Source organism: Giraffa tippelskirchi, chromosome 3, assembly GCF_054371585.1.
Source record: "Giraffa tippelskirchi isolate mGirTip1 chromosome 3, T2T-mGirTip1v1.2.pri, whole genome shotgun sequence".
Lineage (NCBI taxonomy): Eukaryota > Metazoa > Chordata > Mammalia > Artiodactyla > Giraffidae > Giraffa > Giraffa tippelskirchi.
The window spans coordinates 40,748,332-40,769,548 of record NC_137277.1 but is presented as its reverse complement, the minus strand read 5'-3'; the positions used below and the strand labels follow the sequence as shown (position 1 = coordinate 40,769,548).

The following is a 21,217-nucleotide window of genomic DNA, read 5'->3' as shown; positions in this document are numbered from 1 at the left end:
TCATCAGCTTGACTCTGAAATAGGAGGTAGATGAGAGGAAGTATCCTGGCTTCAGCTTCCAGGGGAATTAGATGAGAGGGTCAAGTAAAAATGCTTCAGAGCTCTGACCCCTGTTTTGGTAGGCACCGTGGATCCAGAGGTTAGAGTCTCTCATGGAAGAGAGGTGGAAGCCTTGCCTGCTGTTCTGAGCTCTCCTCTATGTACCAGCCCTGCCCCCACCCCACCCTTCCATTCCCACCCTTTAGGGACAAGACATGGAGGTTGGGTATCAACATAATTGGGAGATTAGTTTCACATATAAGCATGAAGGGGGAGTAGAAGTAACAGAGACCTTATCCCTGCTCTCAAGTATCTTACGATAACATGTGTGACACAGAGAAGAAGATTCTACCACTGTAGACCAAGCAGCTTTCACCTTTTGTACCAACTTCACCTTATAAGAAGGGACTGGTTACAGGACTATCTCAGGAAGGATCTGAATTTACCCCAGAGATCAGTGAGAAAGACAGCCATTCCTGATGAGCATTGCCCACTGCGGGTTCAGGATGGGAGAAGGTTAGCATGTTTCCAGAATAAATGACACCCTCACACTGTATAGTAGTGTATTTTTTAAAAAAGTGCCAGCATTACAGATGCCAGAAATTGAAATTATATAGAGAATGGGAGTGAGTAGGGGTTGTCTGGGTGCCCCCTGAGCTGAGTTAGGAGGGCAGATGGACAGATGGCGACAGGAGAGACACCAAGGAAGGCAACCAGGCAAAGGCACAGAGTTAGGGGCTAGAGATGGAGCTGAGGGGGCAGCTGAGGGGAGTCCGGCTGAAGCGTGGGGACACCGTGGAGGAGAAGTGGGAGATTAAATGGAAAGGTGAGGCAAGAAGAGGGTGTGAGGAAGGGAGGTAATCACCCTGGAGCTTTCCAAGGTCAAGCTCCTCCTTGGCTTGCTGACCATCACCACCATCACAGTGCACCAGCCTAGGCTTGAAGTCCTTTGAGGGCAGAGTGACTGTATCTGGATGTCATAAACTCTTAGTAACAAAAGCTCTTGGGTAAAGTGTCAATCTTCCCCTGTTTGTGCTAATTGATACTGCGTGTGGTTCTTGTCTTTTTCATCCTGACGATTATATAAATACATGTAAAAAGCACAGCTGGATTCCTGTAGCCTCAGACAGTAACCTGAAAAGATGCAGAATGTCTTGGCGGGTGGGAACACCCTCCCCTACCCCATGTTTCATACAGCACAACTGTGCAGGGACGAATTAATACAGCCCTGTGGGATGTGAACAGTGATGACTCAATGTGACTGAGGCAAACTCAGTTCTAATGGGAAGTGGGCGAAAATTAAAACCATCATCACCACCATGACCTGGGGCAAGCCTGGAGCTGCTCAATAGTTTCTCTGAGAATTTCTTGCACCTTTAATTCCAGAAGTTGTAAGAATAAACTACATAAAAGGAGAAGGAAAGCATTTTTTTGTAAAGAATATTTCTTTACAGTTCCTCTTTGTTTAGATATCTTATCTGCTGGGAACCTTTAGGTTATTGTTATTTTTCAGTTGCTAAATTGTATCCAACTCTTTGCAACCCTGTGGACTGTAGCCTGCCACAGTCCTTTGTCCATGGGATTTCCCAGGCAAGAATACTGGAATGGGTTGCCATTTCCTTCTCCAGGGGAACTTCCCGGATCAGGAATCGAACCCACGTCTCCTGCTTGGCTGGTGGATTCCTTATCATTGAGCTACCTGGGAAGCCCACCTTTAGGTTAATGATGTCTAAGTATTTGTTGACATACCTTTTGTGTTTGAGGAGTAGTAGGGTAGAGGGGAGGGCTTCCCAGGTGGCACTAGTGGTAAAGAACCTGCCTGCCAATGTAGGAGATGTAAGAGACATGGGTTTGATCCCTGGGTAGGGAAGATCCCCTGAGGGCATGGCAACCCACTCCAGTATTCTCGCCTGGAGAATCTCATGGACAGAGGAGCCTGGCAGGCTACAGTCTGTAGGCTCACAAAGAGTCAGACACGACTGAAGTGACGCATGCACGCACAGGGTAGAGTGGATAAAAAGCACAAGGTTTGGAGGCAGGCTGCTTGGTTTTTAATCCTGGCTCCTCCATTGTCTGGCTGTATGACTCTGGACAGGGTCCTTTTCTGTTCCTCACTTTGTAAAAAGGAGGTTAGTGTTAGTGCCTAGGTCATAAGGTTATTTGTGATGTTCAAGTGAAGTTCAATGAAGTGATGCTTACAAAGAGCTGTGCATCATAAGTGTTCAGAAAATGATGACTGTCATGATGTAGGGTTTTCATTTCTGGCAAGAGAACCTAATATGGTACTAATATGGTCCTAGGACCAGGGCACACAGCTGAGCAGTAGATTCTAGGCTCAGCTTTGCCACTAAATTGTGTGACCAACTTTCCAAGCCTTTATTTTGTCATCTCTTAGAGGGTCCAGTAATACCTTGTCTTTTCTCCATGGGTTTGGGATCAAATGTGATCATGGAATGCCTTGAAAAGTGTAAAGCAGCAGACAAATGCCAAATTTTGTCATCGATGTTATTATGGGCGGTGGGTGGTGGTGGTTGATGATACTGATAAAGATGGGTCCAATTTCTTTAATGTTTTAAATTAATTATTTTTTATTGAGGTATAGTTGATTCACATTATCGTGTTAATTTCAGGTATACAATAAAGTGATTCAACTATATAGGTTGATTCTTTTCCTACATAGGTTATTATACTGAATGTTGTTCCCTGTGTTATACAGTAAATCCTTGCTAATTGTCTATTTTATATACAGTCGTGTGTATGTTAACCCCATGCTCCTAATTTATCCCCACCCCCTTTTTCCCCTTTGATAATCATACATTTGTTTTCTGTTTGTGAGTCTGTTTCTGTTTTTGTGACCAGATTCATTTCTGAATATATTTATCCTTGTCTGTTACTAAAATGGGTCCAGTTTTCAATGTAACAAGCATGAGGAATGATTTCCTGGTGGCAGTCAAGGACACTTGCTTTCTCCTTCTTGCACTAAAATGACATTTCACGTTTTCTTCCTCCTAGAAACCTTGGAGAGCTGATAGATCGGTTTGTGGCCGATTTCAAGGCCCAGGGCCCACCTAAGCCCAACACGGACGAGGGGGGTGCCGTGCTCCCCAGCTGCGCCGACCTCTTCGTCTACTACAAGAAGTGCATGGTGCAGTGCTCGCAGCTCAGTACTGGGGAGCCCATGATCGCCCTGACCACCATTTTCCAGAAGTACCTCCGTGAATACGCCTGGAAAATCCTCTCTGGCAACCTGCCCAAGTGAGTTCCATTCTTCCTGGTGTGAGTGGTGAAGTAAGATTCTGAATATACCTAAATATGGAAATCTTTGAGGAAATCCATTCTGAAGTTGTTTACTGAACTGCTCAGAGTATCAGGAAAATCCCCTGATGGAGTTTCTAAGGGTCTGAAATGGTTTCCTCTCAAATGGGATCCCCTAGCCAATCAGGACCGTCACAGGAAATGCCCGCTCTGGCCACCAGCATAGGTCACATCCTAGCATGGTGGACTCCAGAGTGTCAGTCCCATTATAGATAGATTTAGTTCACGTGGATTCAGTGATTCAGGGATAGGTACTTGGCAAAAAAAAAAAAAAGTGGGGTGATGGTAGAGATGACTTTCAAACAGTAAGGGCAGTTTCATTCAGGCCAGAGTCTCTCTTATGACATCTTGCTGTCTTGGGTGGAGCCTAATGTTTAAAGGTGTTGTGGGGTTTGTGGGGAGGTCATTGTATAGCAGAGCTCCTGATTATAGTGACTTGACTGTATTATTCTGGGACACTGCTGCTGCTGCTGCTAAGTCGCTTCAGTCGTGTCCGACTCTGTGTGACCCCATAGACGGCAGCCCACCAGGCCCCACCCTGTCCCTGGGATTCTCCAGACAAGAACACTGGAGTGGGTTGTCATTTCCTTCTCTGGGACACTAAAACATCGTTATATTTTTTATTGTGTGTGAGTGTTCAGTTGCTTATTCATGTCCAACTCTTTGAGACCCTATGGACTGTGCATGGGATTTCCAAGACAAGACCCCAGTCTCCTCTGTTCATGGAATTTCCCAGGCAAGGACACTGGAGTGGGTTGCCATTTCTTCCTCCAGGATATCTTCCTGACCCAGGGATCAAACACACGTCTCTGGAGTCTCCTACATTGGCAGGCGGATTCTTTACCACTAGTGCCACATGGGAAGCCCATATTTCTTATCACTTGAAATAAAATGGATCATTCAACTAGAATTTTAGAGATACTTGGGATATATAGTAATTTCTATTATAATAGAATATGATCTAAAGCAATGCTTCAGAATCCATAGCTAAATTCAGCAGTTCTGGAATGAGTTTCTATCATGGTCACTAAAATGTGTCATATATGGGAGTTTTACATTTTTTTTTTTTTTTTGACTTTAAAGTTAGTTTTTGTTTTTTTTTAATAAATTTATTTATTTTAGTTGGGGGCTAATTACAATATTGTAGTTTTACATTATTAGGAGGAAAGAAAATCCCTAGGCTCTGCAAGACATTTAAAGTAACAGGTAATGTTTCGCCAATGAAGATTTCTTTGAATATGATTAACATCGTTTTTAAATTTTTAATAACTGGTATCCTGATTTTCAAAATAATGTAAGTTTGTTATAGTTTGGAAAACACAGAAGAGCACAAAGATGAAGATTAAAAAAAAACACCACCCAGGGAAGACAAATTGAACTTTTCAGTATACATTTTTCTGTTCTCTCTTCATATATGTCATGTGTGAAAGCACACTTTTGTTTGTTTGACAGGTGGGACTGCAGTGCTTATAGTTAGGTTTGTACCCTGCTGCTTTCACTTAACATCAAGCTGTGTGCATTTTCGCGTGTGTATTCGTCAGTGTCACAGCAGGAAGCAAATGGTACATGGCTGGGGTATTGTCACTAAAGTGACTGTTTACAGAAATAGGGGCAGGTGAAAGGAACCTACGGAGGACTCTGAAGCACCCAAACACTAGTGGGTAATTGTTACTACCTTCAAATTCACCTGAAAGCTGGGGCTGTGGACAAAGGACTGCCCCACGGAACTGTGGTCAAAGGGGCCTCTGTCACTGCCACGACCATGCTGAAACAGAGGGAGCAGGAGGGCTCGTTGGCACTCAGACTCCTCTCTGCTCAGCCTCCCTGAGTTGCTGCGGCTACGGCCATTGGCAGAAACCAACAGGAGACCAGAGGGCCGAGGGGGGCCTGGGAGATAAGTCTGCGGAGGTCAGTCTCCCACACGGAAGAGAAGAGCAGAAAACAGCACAGTAAAAATATTCATCCAGGCACTTTTTTTTTTAATTTACTTGACCGCAACCCAGTTCTTAGTTGCAGCCTGCAGAATCTAGTTCCCTGACCAGGGAACGAATCTGGGCCCCCTGCCTTGGAAGTGCAGAATCTTAGCCACTGGACCACCAGGGAAGTTCCATTTAAGACACTTTTCTAACATCATGAACATCATGATGCCATGATGTTCCCACATACAGAAGACCCTGAGTTAACTTCTGAGATTTTTTTTTATTGACCATTCTCTTAATTGACCGTTTACATTAGGTTCACTATTTTGGTATTTCAAATAACACTCAGAAAAGCATCCTTGAACAGAGGTAGAACTACTGGGTCAAACAGTCTAAAGATTTTTTTCTAAGCTCCTGAAATATACTTCCAAAATGGTTATACAGTTTGCTCCTAACCCATAGTGGAAGAGAGGGCCATGTCCTTACACCCTTATAGGTGCTAAAAATTAAGGTGTCTTCAAATCTTTAATTACCAATAAGACTGGCAAGTTTAGGATTTTTTTTTTTTTTTTTGGAAAGAAAATAATCTCTCCTTTTTTTTTTTAAGGTAAGTGTCATTGAATTCTATCTTTCTAAAAAATCAAATCTTGGACTTGCCTGGTGGTCCAGGGGTTAAGACGACGCACTTCTACTGCAAGGGGTGCAGGTTTGACTCCTGGTCAGGGAACTAAGATATCCTGCATGCCACACGGTATGGCCAAAAAAAAAAAGCAGCATCTCACAGTTTAAATTTTATAATTACAGGAAGTTATTTTAAAAACTGCATTTTCCTATATTGTGATCACATGATTAGATCAATAGGAAGAGATGAGATGGTTTTGGGTTTCTTGAGGCAATCAGGACTTTGGCCAGGAACCATGTGTTAACCTTCGCTCTTGAACCCCTCCACAAGCTCAGATTCCCATGCAGAATTTTCTTAACTGAGAAAAACAGCTGGGAAACCAGCTCTTGTGCTCCAGGTGATCCTGAATGAGCTGTGCAAATCAGGAAATTCCCGGCTAAGCAGAGAAGCCGCTCAGCAGTCTTCTCTCTGAGCCTGAGCGTCATCGCAGTTAATATGACTGATGACTGGCTCACCGTTGGGATTGTCTGTTCCTATTTCTGATCATCAGAGAGTTTTAAACAGATGACTGTCAAGGTCAGGTCACTCGGAAGGGCCTCATTGTGTGTGGATTTGTTTGGGCCACGTCCAGCCTTTCCTTCCCCCTTTTCTTTGTCTTAAGATGTGCTGTTTCCAGGTCAGGAAGCCAGGGAGAAGTTCCAGCCTGACTAGTTCCTGTTGCTTTTCTTCAGAACCACAAGCAGCAGCGGTGGGCTGACCATCAGCAGCCTGCTCAAGGAAAAGGAGGGCTCTGAGGCGGCCAAGTTCACCCTGGAGGAACTCTGCCTCATCTGCAGCATCCTGAGCACCGCAGAGTACTGCCTGGCCACCACCCAGCAGGTGAGCCACCCCGGCCACCCATGTGCCCCCTACTCTTCCTGAGCTGTCTGGGCCACCGAGCTCAGGTAGAAGACCACACGACCTCGGGCAGACCCTCTGGCCTCCCCCAGGGAACAACTCGAGGTCCAGCCAGAAGACAGCCCCAGCAGCCACTGCGCAGAAGGACCATGTTAAAAGGAGGCTGGGCGAGACTGACCGGCCTCCTCCCTGGAGCTGTGTAAGCCACTCAGAGGGCATGATGTGCCCTCTTGAATGTAGGTCGGTAGCCTTGTCTCCCAAAAGCAGTAATAAGCATCGTGGTGCTAGGCCCCAGATTTGGTGGTGCTGAGTCACAACCAGTGGTTTCGTTCTCAGGAGGGTTACCAGGCTCAGCAAAAACCCTCTGGGCTTTTATGTATCTCTTGAAATTTATGGAGCATTCTCTATTCTGCCGAAACAAATAACCATTGTTTGGATGCTGACGTTCAGGAACTGGGAAGCAGGAAAGGGTGATGCCCCTGCTGGAGCTCCCATTAGCAGAAGGAAGACCCAGAAGAATTTTCCATTCAGCCTTCAACATGGGATTAGAAGTTTCTTTCCATGTTGGCTCTGGAATTCACCTAAGGTCAAGAGAAAGAAAATAACTGGGGAAGGTTCCATTCTTCCTCCCTTTTGGGATTTATTTCTGCATGCCTAGATCATAGGAAGGCAGCCATGACTTACAGTTCAGACAGTTATAGCTTGGAGCACCTGTGAGCCAGAGCAAGAATACAGGAGGCCAGAGAAGAAGGGTCCTCCCCAGAACTTCACAGTTGAGGTTAAGCTAGCCAGAGGTGGGGGCAGTAGTATGCCCTGCTTGGGGACATGGTCACACTGAGTCACACTGGGAAAAACCTGTGAAGTTTTGGCCTTGGAACCAGAGACAGCCACCCATTTAGTGTCAGAACTTCCAGGGCAGGATGACAGTATCTGTGTGGACCTCCAAGGCAGGGCCCAGAGTTCTTTGATGAAGAAACACGATTTTAACTATTCTGTATGTGTGCAGAAAGAGAAAAAGACACACATATAAATAGGGTATTTTAAAAGTAAAATAACCATGGTACCAAAAAGAACTATACAATCAGTGACTCTCAATCCCATCACTCTCAAATAATCATATTAGCAATTTGGAGGCTTTCTTTCTGTGCTTTTCCATGAACATAGTTTCATATGTTCTATAATTAACTTAATTCACTTTCATATCCTCTTGTTGTTTTTAACATCACAGTGTTAGCATTTCTCCTGTTGCTATGATATCTTTCTTGCCATTGTTATGGTTACATAATAGTCCAATAAGGGCTATACCATAAATCATTTAACAGTATCCCTGATAATTGTTTATGCTATTTCCAGTTTTTGCTTTTATGAGTAATCCTACAAAGAACATCTAAATATGGTTTGCATTATTTTTTTAGAGGAGATCCGTAGAAGTTCTAGATGTATTAGTAGATCAGAGACCATTCTGTTGACTCATGATAGATGTAGCCAGTTTTTTGTTAGAGAAAATTATTTTTACTTATTATAAAAGTAAATACATTTTTGGCACCTATATTGTGCTCTCTCAATACCATTTTTCACTGAAGGGAACCAGTCATTCCTAGAGAAATGACTAATTCCAGGTCTGAGGAAATGTACAAGATGAACCTGGAACATCAGATCATACAAAAAGCAAGACTATGAGAGTCATTTAAAAAGGACTCAGGAGCTGTAGTGGGTTTTATGGTACAAAACGATATGTCCAGGTCCTAAGCCCTGGTACCTGTAAATGTGACCTAATTTGTGAATAGAGTCTTTAAAGATGTAATTAAGTCAGAATCTCAAATGAGATAGTCTTGCATTTAGGGTGAGCCCTAAATCCAATGACCGGTGTCCTTAGAAAGGAAAAAGTGAAAAGCGAAAGTCGCTCAGTCGTGTCCGACTCTTTGTGACCCCACGGACTATACAGTCCATGTAATTCTCCAGGCCAGAATACTGGAGTGGGTAGCCTTTCTGTTTTCCAGGGGATCTTCCCAACCTAGGGATCGACCCCAGGTCTCCTGTATTGCAGGCGGATTCTTTACCAGCTGAGCCACAAGGGAAGCCCAAGGATACTGGAGTGGGTAGCCTATCCCTTCTCCAGCAGATCTTCCTGACCCAAGAATTGAACCAGGGTCTCCTGCATTGTAGGCAAATTCTTTACTAACTGAGCTATGAGGGAAGCCCTTTAGAAAGGAGAGGGAGACTTAACACACTAAGACACAACGAAGATGCCCACATGAGGGAGGCAGAGACTGGAAGGATGCATCTATAAACCAGGAAACACCAAAGGTTGCCAGCCACCACCAGGAGATAGAGGACAGACATGGGGTAGTGCTACTTCAGAGCCCCTAGAAGGAACCAGCCCTGCCAGACCCTTGACTTTGGGCTTTTGACCTCCAGATTCTGTGAGAGGATACCTTCCTATTTTAAGCTACCAATTTATTATGGCAGCCCCAGGAAACTGATTACAGGAGCCAGCTCTGCTGGTCAAAGATGAGACATGTAAGTATCACTGAGAGTATTAGCTACAGTGGATTGAAAACATCAAATATGTTTAAATCCATTTGGTTACAATAATTTTTTTTTAATTCAGTTACGTCATTGGAAGATACTAAGAAATCACTGGTATGAATTGCATATTGGCAAAAAGAGGGAAAGTTCTTATCCTGCTTTGCCTATCTGACTTGTAGCTCAGGATAACCAAATCACTGACAATGGGTAGTGTATCTTTATAGTGGATTTTCAGCAAATAAATGAAGAAGAAAAGAGAATTCGAATAGCATTCTTTTATACCTCCTTGATGGAATAATGGATCTGGCATTGACCATCAGTGGTTGCTGACATTACAAAAAGAGAGAAAAGCAAACATCAGGTATCTCTTGATGGAAATACACAGCAGCATCATGAAGGAATTTTCTTTCTGTATTTCTTTTATTTTTAACGGTTCCATGTGGCTTGTGGGATCTTAGTTCCCTTTCCAGGGATTGAACCTAGGCCACGGCAGTAAAAGCTCCCGAGTTCTAACCACTGTACCACCAGGGAATTTCCGTGAAGTGGTTTTCTTTAAAAAAAATAATAATAATAATCTGGGGCGTTCCTGGTGGTTCAGTGGTAAAGAATCCACCTGCCAATGCAGGAGACATGGGTTCAATCCCTGGTCCAGAAAGATCCCACATGCCATGGAGCAACAAAACCCTTGTGCCACAACTATTGAGCCTGTGCTCTAGAGCCCAGGAGTGACAACTACTGAGCCCAAGTGCCACAACTACTGAGCCTGCGTGCCCTAGAACCCGGGCTCCACAGCAGGAGAGGCCACTGTAATGAGAAGCCCAGGCACCACAACTAGAGAAAAGCCAGCACAGCAGCAAGGACTTGGCACAGCCAGAAATAAATAATAAGGAAAATCTGTATCTGATCAAGCTACAGTTTACAGGAAATACAAGGGACAGAAGAACTTGCCAATTAGTACCTTGTGGATACAATCAGCAAAATCATACCAGGAGAAAAGCTACAAGGCAAACAACCCAGTTTCCTTAAGAAAAAACACAGAGGGTTGGAGTTGGGGGATGCAAGAAGAAATGAAGGGAGAAACCAAAGAGACTCGAGAATCCAAGCAATAAAGAATTGAAAAATAATACTTAAAATACAGTGCCAGTAATGCGTCACTATCAGTTCATTAATTGTAACACATTTACTCTTAACAGCTGCATAAATGTGCCATTCATTCCTTCAAGAGCTCTTTATGAAGCACTTATCAGGCACCAGGTACCGTATTTGTTATTAATTCACAGTGGTGAACAGAGTAGACAAATTTCTTACCGTGGAACTTAGGACTAATAGAGAAGCCAGATAATGTAAGTAAGGCAAGACGTAACCCCAGTTTTGTGGAAAGTTCTAGGAAAGAAACAGATGTTGCAGTGCTAATAGAGATTGCCTACTGAGGTAGAGTAGTCAAGAAGGGCCTCCCAGAGGAGGTGATAATGAACTGGAGACCTGAGTGTTGGAAGGAGGTTGCCTGGAAGGGCTGGGCACTGGGGAGTGGCAAAACAAGGGAGCTGGCTTGGAGGGATGAGCAGGGAGAGGGAGAGGAAGCAGGAAGTGTAAAGGCCCTGAGAAGGAAAAGACCCTGGTGTGTTCCAGAACCTTACGAGTTCACTATAATTGAAGCCGAGCAGGCAAGGGTAGGGAGAGCAAGATGCGGGCCAGAGAGCTAGAGAGGACCCAAATCACAATTAGAAGTTGGGATAGTTGGATTTTATTTTCAATGTAACAGGAAAAGGCAGCTGACGGGTTGAAGCCATTGTGAGCCTGTGCCATAATTTGTCTCCTCAGTCTCTTACAAACATGCAGATTGTTTCTAGTTTTTCACTAATATAAACAACACTAGAATGTGAGCTTTATGAGAAGAGGATCTTATCTGTTTTTGTTCACAAACTACATCATGACAGAGCCTGGTACAGAACAGATTAGTCGCTCAGTCGTGTCTGACTCTTTGAGACCCCATGGACTGTAGCCCACAAGGCTCCTCTGTCCATGGAATTCTCCAGGCAAGAATATTGGAGTGTGTTGCCATTCCCTTTGCCAAGGGATCTTCCCAACCCAGGGATTGAACCTGCGTCTCCTGCATTGCAGGCAGTTTCTTTACTGTCTGAGCCATCAGGGAATCCTGGCACAGAATAGGCTGTCAGTAAATATCAGTTGAATTCATAACCACTGCAAAGAACTCCTGTACATCTCTGTACCTTGTTCTCATCAGTCATTGAAATATCTTTCTAGATGCAAAACTGCTGGCCGAAAGAGAGTGTATATTTAAATGTTTGCTTTTTAAATAAATTGCCTTCCCAAAAAGTTACATTAATTTACCCACCCCTAAGAGGTATTTTTAAATTTAAGACAAAACATTCGTTATTCTTAGAGTTTCTGTGATAAATGGGTTTGGGGCTGCTCAGTGAAGCGATTCCTGGGATGTTTTGAGATATTTACAATTCCCAGTCAGTTGTATTTTTCTTCAAGACGGCTGGGAGCTCAGCCAGTTTCCCTCCCTCGGCTGTAGGCTGATGGAGGCAGAGACCGTGTTTCTTTTGTTTACTTCAGTATCCCCAACACTTTTATATGGTGGGGGAATGGTCCATCCCACCGCTCAGGGAAGACTTTTGATTTTATTGCAACCTACCCCCAGAGGCTTCCAATGTTAGTGGGTGAGCCTGCAATTCACAGGGCAGGGAGTAATCTAAAAATGGGGGTCTTTTTAAAATTAAATTTGATTAGGACTTCTCCGATGGTGCAGTGGATGAGTCTGCCTGCCAATGCAGGAGACATGGGTTCCATCCCTGGTCTGGGAAGATTCCCATGTCGAGGGGCAACTAAGCCTGTGAGTCCCAACTATGGAAGCCCGTGTGCCTAGAGCCTGTGCTCTGCAACAAGAGAAGCTGCTGCCAAGAGAAGCCTGTGCACCACAACAAAGAGTAGCCACTGCTCGCTGCAACTAGAGAAAGTCTCAGCAAAACAACGAAGACCCAGTACAGCCAAAAATAAAAAAATTAAAAGGAAATAAACAACTTTTAAAAATAAATTAATTAATTTGTCAATGTGTCATGAGAACCAAATACAGCACAGGGCCAGAGAACACGAGTTCTGGAGGAAATTCAATTCCCTCCCCTCCCACTCACTGAGCTGGGTGGGCCACACCTCCACATTCTCACCTATCAAGTGAGGATCATAATAGAGTCTTCTTCACGGGGCCGTGAGAATTAAATGAGCCTATACACGAAAAGTGCCCAGAATGGTACCCAAATCATCACAGTAGGTAAATGTGAAGTTAGTCTTACTACGGTGCTCCTTCCGATAACCACTAAGCGTGTTTCTCTCTCTCTGTCAGCTGGAAGAGAAACTCAAGGAGAAGGTGGACGTGAGTCTGACTGAACGAATCAATCTGACTGGAGAAATGGACACATTCAGCACGTGCGTACTTGCAAGTCTCCGCTCGAGACTCTACCTTTACCCTGCCCAGAGCAGCACGTCTCAGGCCATCAGCTTAGGTCACTGCAGAACCTGAGAGGTTCCCAGAGCCTTCTGTTGAATCAGGATTATTTTCTCTACAAGCCACTAAGGAGCCTGAGAAGTTGGTGCAGCTGACCCACATCCTGCCTCCTTACATGCAGTCATTCTTAGCTTACAGGGGTTTTATTGCTACAGTATCTATAATAATGGCCTTCTCTGGTGATTTAGCAGTGAAAGAATCTGACTACCAATGCAGGAGACTCGGGTTCTATCCCTGGGTCAGGAAGATCCCCTGGAGAAGGAAGTGGCAACTCACTCCAGTTTTCTTGCCTGGAAAATCCCATGGACAGAGGAGCCTAGTGGGCTATAGTCCATGGGGTCACAAAAGAGTCGGACACGACTTAGCGACTAAACAACAACAGTAATCTAGAATAACAGGGAAGAAGAACTTTCCCACCTCAGCCATCCCTGCAGGAAGGTCAGGTCCAGGGCCTCCTGTCTGCCCCCTCAATCCACAGAGGGCCAGCCTCACCTCTAGTGTTTCAGGATGTAAAGGGTAAGTGACCTGATTTTAACCATGGAGGCGGGTGGAGGAGTGGGTAGGGCACGGATGTATTTGGGGTGGGAGGGTGTCTCTCCAAGGAGTTCAGATGAAAGCCTTTGGAATCAGTTCTTGCCCTGGTGCCACGTGGCAGGGTTTTCTCGTGGTCTTTAAGTGAGATTGGGGAAGGACAAGCTTCAGCTTTCTCATCAGCCACTTGCTGAGGAAAAGTCCAGATTCTCTTCTTAGGTCATTTCCTCTCTTTCTCTCAACTTTTTTTCCCTCCAAAGTCTGATTTAAACATTTTAGGCAAGCGTGTACTTTCGGAGGAGTGAAGAGGGATTCTGGGCATAGCAGCAGGGGAGATGAGCCACGGGTCTTGTGTCCTGACCGAGTGGGGACACACCTGAGCGAGACCAGACACACAGCTAGAAGGAGGGTGGAGCCAAGATGCTCCTCCTTGTCATTCATTCCTTTTTGAAATAAAGAAACTCGAGTTTTTCTGATGAAATGGTGAAGCTAGGTTTTGCACAGGTGCCTAAAACCTTGGCGAGGGGCTGTGTCGGTGGGTCATTCACAAGTCACTTCTGTAAGCCATGACCACAGTGGTGTGTTTGACTTTCAGTGTCATCTCCAGCAGCATTCAGCTGTTGGTTCAGGACCTGGATGCTGCCTGCGACCCCGCCCTTACGGCCATGAGCAAGGTAAGCTTTCAGGAAGTGCTGCCTCCTGAATGTCCGAGAGTGAGCGCGGGTGGTCTCTCCTGGTCTTCACCTGTAGCTCCTGCGGGCTCTCTGGTGCTTAAAGCACCAATCAGGAGGAGAACGGAGCCCTCGAGGAGTTTGCTCAAGTGGTCAATTGATCTCGCACCTGAAGTCAGTTGTTTGTCCTTTGAGAATGAGATGGGGAGCAGTATGTTTCCTGAGTCTGAAGGAGAGGTTGCCTTTTGTCAGCATCTGACATATGTGGAAAACTCTTTGTGTTTTGACATTGGTACGCCTCCCCAGAATGGGTGAAAGTGAAAAGTCGCCCAGTCGTGTCCGACTCTTTTTGGACTGTAGCCCACCAGGCTCCTCTGTCCATGGAATTCTCCAGGCAAGAATCCTAGAGTGGGTAACCATTCCCTTCCCCAAGGGATGTTCCCCACCCAGGGATCGAACCCGGGTCTCCTGCATTGCAGGCAGATTCTTTACCAACTGAGCCACCAGGGAAGCCCTGGTGGTGGTGTGCTTAAGGCAGTCACTTCTAACTCATCTTCATTCCTGCCACTCAGAGGTTTTTCCAACTCTTTCTGAGTTCTGGTGACTGTCCAGGGTTATTTGATCAGGTTGCAGACCCTGGTTTTCTTTTCTTTTTTTAGATATTTATTTATTTCACTGCAGCGGGCCTCATTTGCAGCAGGCAGGATCTTTAGTTGTAGCATAAGGGATCTAGTTCCCTGACCAAGGATCAAATCTGGGCCCCCTGCATTGGGAGTGCAGAGTCATAGCCACTGGACCACCAGGGAAGTCCCACCTCTATTTTTCTAATATCATGGTGGCCTGTCCGTCAGCCCTCAGTCCCCAGGCCTCTCCCTTGGCGTTTCCCATGCATGACCTCATGTTGTTCTTTGGCTTTTAGGTGCCTGTGTCTTTTCTTCCTAATGTAAATACCTTGAGTGCATGGACCATAGAGAATAGAGAAGACTCTCATATTTGTTGATTGGTTAAGTTGGAAATAAGCAATTCTTCATTGATGTTTTCCCCCCTTAACATTTATTTATTTGGCTGCACCAGGTCTTTTTTTTTTTTTTTTTTTTAATAAATTTATTTATTTTAGTTGGGGGCTAATTACTTTACAATATTGTAATAGTTTTTGCCATACATTGACATGAATCAGCCATGGGTTTACATGTGTTCCCCTTCCTGGACCCCCCACCCACCTCCCTCCCCATCCCATCCCTCTGGGTCATCCCATTGCCCCGGCCCTGAGCCCTTGTCTCATGCATCGAACATGGAATGGTGTTGTTTCACATACGATAATATACATGTTTCAATGCTATTCTCCCAGAACGTCCCACCCTCACCTTCTCCCTCAGAGTCCATAAAATTGTTCCATGCTTCTGTGTCTCTTATTCTGACTCGCATATAGGGTTATCGTTACCATCTTTCAAATTCCATATATATGCATTAGTATACTGTATTGTTGTTTTTCTTTCTGGCTTACTTCACTCTGTATAATGGGCTCCAGTTTCATCCATCTCAGTAGAACCGATTCAAATGTATTTTTTTAATGGCTGAGTAATATTCCATTGTGTATATGTACCACAGCTTCCTTATCCATTCGTCTGCTGATGGACATCTAGGTTGCTTCCATGTCCTGGCTATTGTAAACAGTGCTGCGGTGAACATTGGGGTATACGTGTCTCTTTCAATTCTGGTTTCCTCGGTGTATATGCCCAGCAGTGGGATTGCTGGGTCATATGGCAGTTGTATTCCCAGTTTTTTAAGGAATCTCCACACTGTTCTCCATAGTGGCTGTACTAGTTTGCATTCCCACCAACAGTGTAAGAGGGTTCCCTTTTCTCCACACCCTCTCCAGCATTTATTGCTTGTAGACTTTTGGATAGCAGCCATTCTGACTGGTGTGAAATGATACCTCATTGAGGTTTTGATTTGCATTTCTCTAATAATGAGTGATGTTGAGCATCTTTTCATGTGTTTGTTAGCCATCTGTATGTCTTCTTTGGAGAAATGTCTGTTTAGTTCTTTGGCCCATTTTTTGATTGGGTCGTTTATTTTTCTGGAATTCAGCTGCAGAAGTTGCTTGTATATTTTTGAGATTAATTGTTTGTCTGTTGCTTCATTTGCTATTATTTTCTCCCATTCTGAAGGCTGTCTTTTCACCTTGCTTATAGTTTCCTTTGTTGTGCAAAAGCTTTTAATTTTAATTAGGTCCCATTTGTTTATTTTTGCTTTTATTTCCAATATTCTGGGAGGTGGGTCATGCACCAGGTCTTAGTTGTGGCATATGGGATCTAGTTCCCTGCCCAGGGATCAAACCCAGGCCCTCTGCATTAGGAGATCAGAGTCTTAAAGACTGGACCACCAGGAAAGTCCCTTCATTGATTTCTAAGCCAAATAACACAAAGCCGTCCACTCTTTGAGCTTTCTAGAGCAGTGGTTGGCAAACTACAACTGGTGAGCCACATCTTGCCCACCACCAGATAAAGTTGTATTGGCACACAGCCACACTCATTCATTTGTATGTTATCTGTGGCTGCTTTTCTGCTACAACAGCAGAATTAAGTAATTGCAGCTGAGACCAGATGGCTGGCAAAACCTAAAATATTAACAGTCTGGCCCTTTACAGAAAAAGGTTGCCAGTGCCTATTCTAGAGTCATAGCTTTTGTAGCATTCTTACAAATTCTGCAAAAAGAACTTCTCAGGGGCCTACTGGCCAGTAGCAGAGTACAGTGGAAAGAACACTGGCTTTGGAGTCAGACAAACCTAACTCTTCTCATTTTTCCTTTGGGCGTGTTGAGCAAATAACAACCTCTCTGGGCCCAGGTTACCTCATCGGTATGTGAAACAGGGGGCTCTGCCTCCCAGAGCGTTGTGAGGATGGAGACTGGCCTGGTGCCAACAAACGTTAGCCCTCTTTCCCTCTGGTCAGGAGGAATGGCCGTGTTACAAGGTTGTGTAAGCAAGACATTCGGTCTGAATTTGGTTTTGTAGTAGATTGTAAATATTTAACAAAAAGAGCGGTTAATACCCAAACTTAAGCTTCAGGGTTTTGTTGTTTTTTTTTATGACGCTCAGTGGGGAGTCCTAGTAACCGATGTCACAGAGTTTCCTTTCAAAAGGCTGATCCTTTCACCAATCAGAGGTCAATGTGTATTTCCAGCATCCGAGTGTTTACAAGCAGAAGACTCGGAGCAGGCAAACTGAGGCTCACTCATTTTCTTAGAGAGATGTGACTCTGAGGATTGATTTTGCAGGCTCTGATTATCCCCTCACTGCTGGTGAACGTCCCCGACATCCTGAGCATGATCTGCTCCAGCTGCCTCCTTTCCTGCCCTGCCACACACTTTAGGTCAGAAGGCAGCTGGGGAAAGAATTTCTACATTTACCAAAGGAAGAATGAATTTTTTTTTTCTTTTTAGTAAAATAGCAGTTGGAGGGGCTTTAACACTCCAGGTGTTGCTTATATGAACTGTCATTTCATTAGGTGGGTTTCCTTCAAACTGCCCCCACCACCCATCTCTCCCCCAGACCCACACCAGCAAACACTAACAGAGACCATACCTCCAGAATCTCTTGTTTATATCACAGGAAAACCACAGACGTGGGAACGCAGCAGCTGGGAGGCCATTACTCTGTGTCTGAATCTTCTGGAGTTCTAGCAAAATGAAATCCATGTGATGAAAATGACCAGATATAAACAAGCCAAGTGGTCACAAACCGATTCAACATATACCCTGCGATTCATGGCTGCATTCTGTTCTGTGTAGTTTCTTCTAGAATTTTTAAAAAACTTTTGTGATAATGTTTACTCTTGTCTGTGATTCCATCATTTTTGCTGCTAGTTGAATCGTTCGATTCAGACTCTACCCAGAGCAAGGCTGGGAAAGTCATGGGCCTTACTCCAAGGTGCTTGTTGTAGTTGTTCAGTCGGTCAGTTGTATCCAACTCTTTGCAACCCCATGGACTGCAGTACGCCAGGCTTCCCTGTCCTTCACCATTCTCCCAGAGTTTGCTCAAACTCGTGTCCATTGAGTCGGTGATGCCATCAGTTGACCATGAGTACACGGGTTTATTTCTGGACTCTCAGTTCTATTCCATTGATCTATGTGTCTATTCTCATGCTAGGGCCACACTGTTCTGATGATTGTAGATTTCTGGTAAGTTCTAAAATCAGGAAGTATGAGTCTTCCAACTTAGTTCTTTTTCAAGATTGTTTTGGCTATTTTGAGTGTCTTGCGGGTTCACCATTCTTTGTCTCATCCAGAGTATCTTTCTCCCTCAAGACACCATGGCACTTATATTAAGTGTCTACTTTGTTGTACAATTATTTTTTCTATCTCTCTCTCCCCTGATAAGCTGTGAACAACTTGAGGGTTGTGTCTTAATCATTTTTTGATCTCTCTGGCACAGCACAGTACTTGCTTAACAGTAGTACTCCCGGAATGACTTTGAAGATAAAGGAAGCAGAAAGAACAGAACAAAAGTTTATAGACACTCACTTCACCAAAGAATGGTGACCAGGTGAGAAAGAGGTGGTAACTCTACTGACTAGATTTAGCTGGGTAGAGCTGGCAGACAGTAGGAGACTCAGGCATCTTTATTGGAAATGGCAGGATCATAGAAGCTTTGAAGCCTTCAGGCACATTCAGGTGCTGTTGAGGATGAGGTGATGATCTTCAATGGTACTTAATAGCCAGGATTTTTATTTCACCAAGTAGCATCCTGGAGCAGATTGAAATAGGAAATAGGAAATGCCCACATCTAGCTGTTTACTTCCCAGCTGTGGGCAAGAACCCCGCTGCTGGTGAAGGAGAGAAGAACACAGAGGGGCAAATTTGGTAGCAAATCCACAGGAACAGCTTTAAACAGGCCAAATCCACATGGAGGAAGCACAATACAAGCAAACTTTAGTGGTTTCTCTGAAACTGTGTAACACTGAGATAGTGTTATTGACAAGTTATGTCAAAATTACCCTTCGGACCGCTTTCCCCTCCCATATTGCATTATTTTCTCAAATGAGCTCTGTGAGATGATTAGTAAGTTGCTGTTTACGGAGCACTTTACCAGGAATCAGCACCTAAAGCCGTTATCGCGTTTAATTCTGACAAATATGTAAGGTTCCTGTGTTAGTTCCTTCTCAGTTTCACAGATAAGGGAATGCAAACTCATCAGATCTCTTAGTTAAAATGCAACAGAGCCAGGATTCAGACTCAGGTCTCTCCTCTGTGCAGTAACACACCGCACTTACAGGGTAAGTTAGTCTTTTGGCATATGTGCAAACCGAGGCAAAAATCAGCCTAAGTAATTTGCCTAAAAACAGAATGATGACAGTGTGTGCTCGGTACTGGTGGGTTCACATGAGTGTGTTTTCACGCTTACTTGACTGTGAGCTCCTCAAGCATTCAGAAGCATCCTGTTAGATACTGGTCTTCAGCTTTTCTCAATCTGACACCATGACTTTCCTACAGGGAAGAAAACAGGTTGAGCAGCCGACCCAAGTATTGCAGCCTGCTCTGCACATTTCTCCAGAAAACTAATGAATTATCATTCTGACATGTGTGTTACTTGGTTTTCTTTTTCATATGTCCAAGGCCATAGAGCTTTATAACAGTAAAGCCAAAAATAAAACCGAGTCTCCTGATTCTTGAAAAGGAAGTTGTTTGGAGTGCTTTGGTGGAAACCATGTGAAGAGTTCTGTCTTTTAAATGTGATTTCTGTGAATTCTTAAGAATTCATATGTCTCTGCCAGATGCTGATGTTCAGTGTAATTTCTTTGCCTGTTCAGTCACAGAAAGTGTACTCGGTTGTGGAATGTTTTGTAGCTTTTTACCCCTGATGTGTACATGTTGTGTAACAGAAAGGGCAACAATAATATTGCAATCCTACAGAATGAATACGGCAGAAAAAGGTCATTGAGCACAGTCTTATTTCCTTTTGTTGTCCAGAATAATTGTAATTCTTGAGCCTCCTAGAAATTGGAAGCTAAAGAAAGCAATTCAAGTTTCCTTTAAAAAAAAAAAAAATTAGTATGCCTGACCTTACAAGTAGGATTTTTTTTTTTAATCTGTGGCTTCCTTAAAAGGAACCATTGGTCCCATGGTCCTCCTCACTCTGTCCTTTTTCTTAGGGCTACTCACATCCCTAGGTTGAAAGAATCTAAGTCTCTGTCCAGAATCAAACAGATTTAGCTTTTATAATGGTAGTTTTAAGGGGGGAAAAAAAAAACAGAAAGAAGAAACTGAACAAATTAAATTTCCTTACAGTCTGGCAAGTAATTTCTATTAGATTTCAAGATCATGAACATGTACTCATTTAGGAGGCCGCCTTACTATTCCCCAAAGACATTTCAAAATAGCCAGAACAGTCCTCAAATCTGTTCTCATTTCCCTCAGTTATTAAAATGTAGATCTGTTTCAGGAGGCTCACAGGGCTCCATGGTTAAGAAATCCTCATTTCTATCTACCACCTATAATCAAGGCACATCTTTCTTCATAAAAGATTTTTATTATGACCAAAGCAAATTACCTTCATTATAGAAAATTATAGATTTTTAAAAAGAAGAAAATTTAAACCACCCATAATTCCAATTAACAAACATATTTCAGTCTTTCTTTTTATGCCTATATTTTCTTTATTTATCTTCATTTTTGGCTGTGTTGGGTCTTCGTTGCTATGCAGGCTTTTCTTTATTTATGGTGTGAGGGCTTTTCATTGTGGTGGCTTCTCTTATTGTGGAGCACAGGCTCTAGGGCAGTAATTCAGTGCATGGGCTCAGTAGTTGAGGTTCCTGGGCTCTAGAAGAGCACAGGTTCAATAGTTGTGATGCATGGGCTTGGTTGTTCTGTAGCATGTAGGGTCTTGCCAGACCAGGGATCAAACCCATGTCTCCTGCATTGGCAAGCGGATTCTTTACCGCTGAGCCACCAGGAAAACCCTATGCATTTATTTTTAATTAAACAAGCTTATGCTTTACATAGTATATAGCCTTTTTCTCTCATTTTGCAGGTTTTAATAGTTACCTGTGCAGTTTGATCTGAATCTGTGGTATTTTTAGTGATTGCATAGTACTTCATAGTACGGAGTATTTACTGTTGAAATTGTAACAGTAGTTAACATTTACCATGGAAGTAATAGATGCCA

General features: G+C 43.8%; 1 protein-coding gene across 13 annotated transcripts in view; it reads left to right on the top strand.

Moving 5' to 3' along the window:
- The window catches only part of VPS53 (VPS53 subunit of GARP complex), a 160,757-nt gene that overhangs the window by 93,490 nt on the left and 46,050 nt on the right, over positions 1-21,217 (top strand). For all 13 annotated transcript variants that reach the window (XM_081580159.1, XM_081580151.1, XM_081580158.1 and 10 more), the window contains 4 exons: positions 3,052-3,294; positions 6,627-6,774; positions 12,689-12,771; positions 13,977-14,055. In XM_081580159.1, the coding sequence (XP_081436285.1) occupies positions 3,052-3,294; positions 6,627-6,774; positions 12,689-12,771; positions 13,977-14,055 (553 nt within the window). The remainder of the gene's footprint in view (positions 1-3,051; positions 3,295-6,626; positions 6,775-12,688; positions 12,772-13,976; positions 14,056-21,217) is intronic.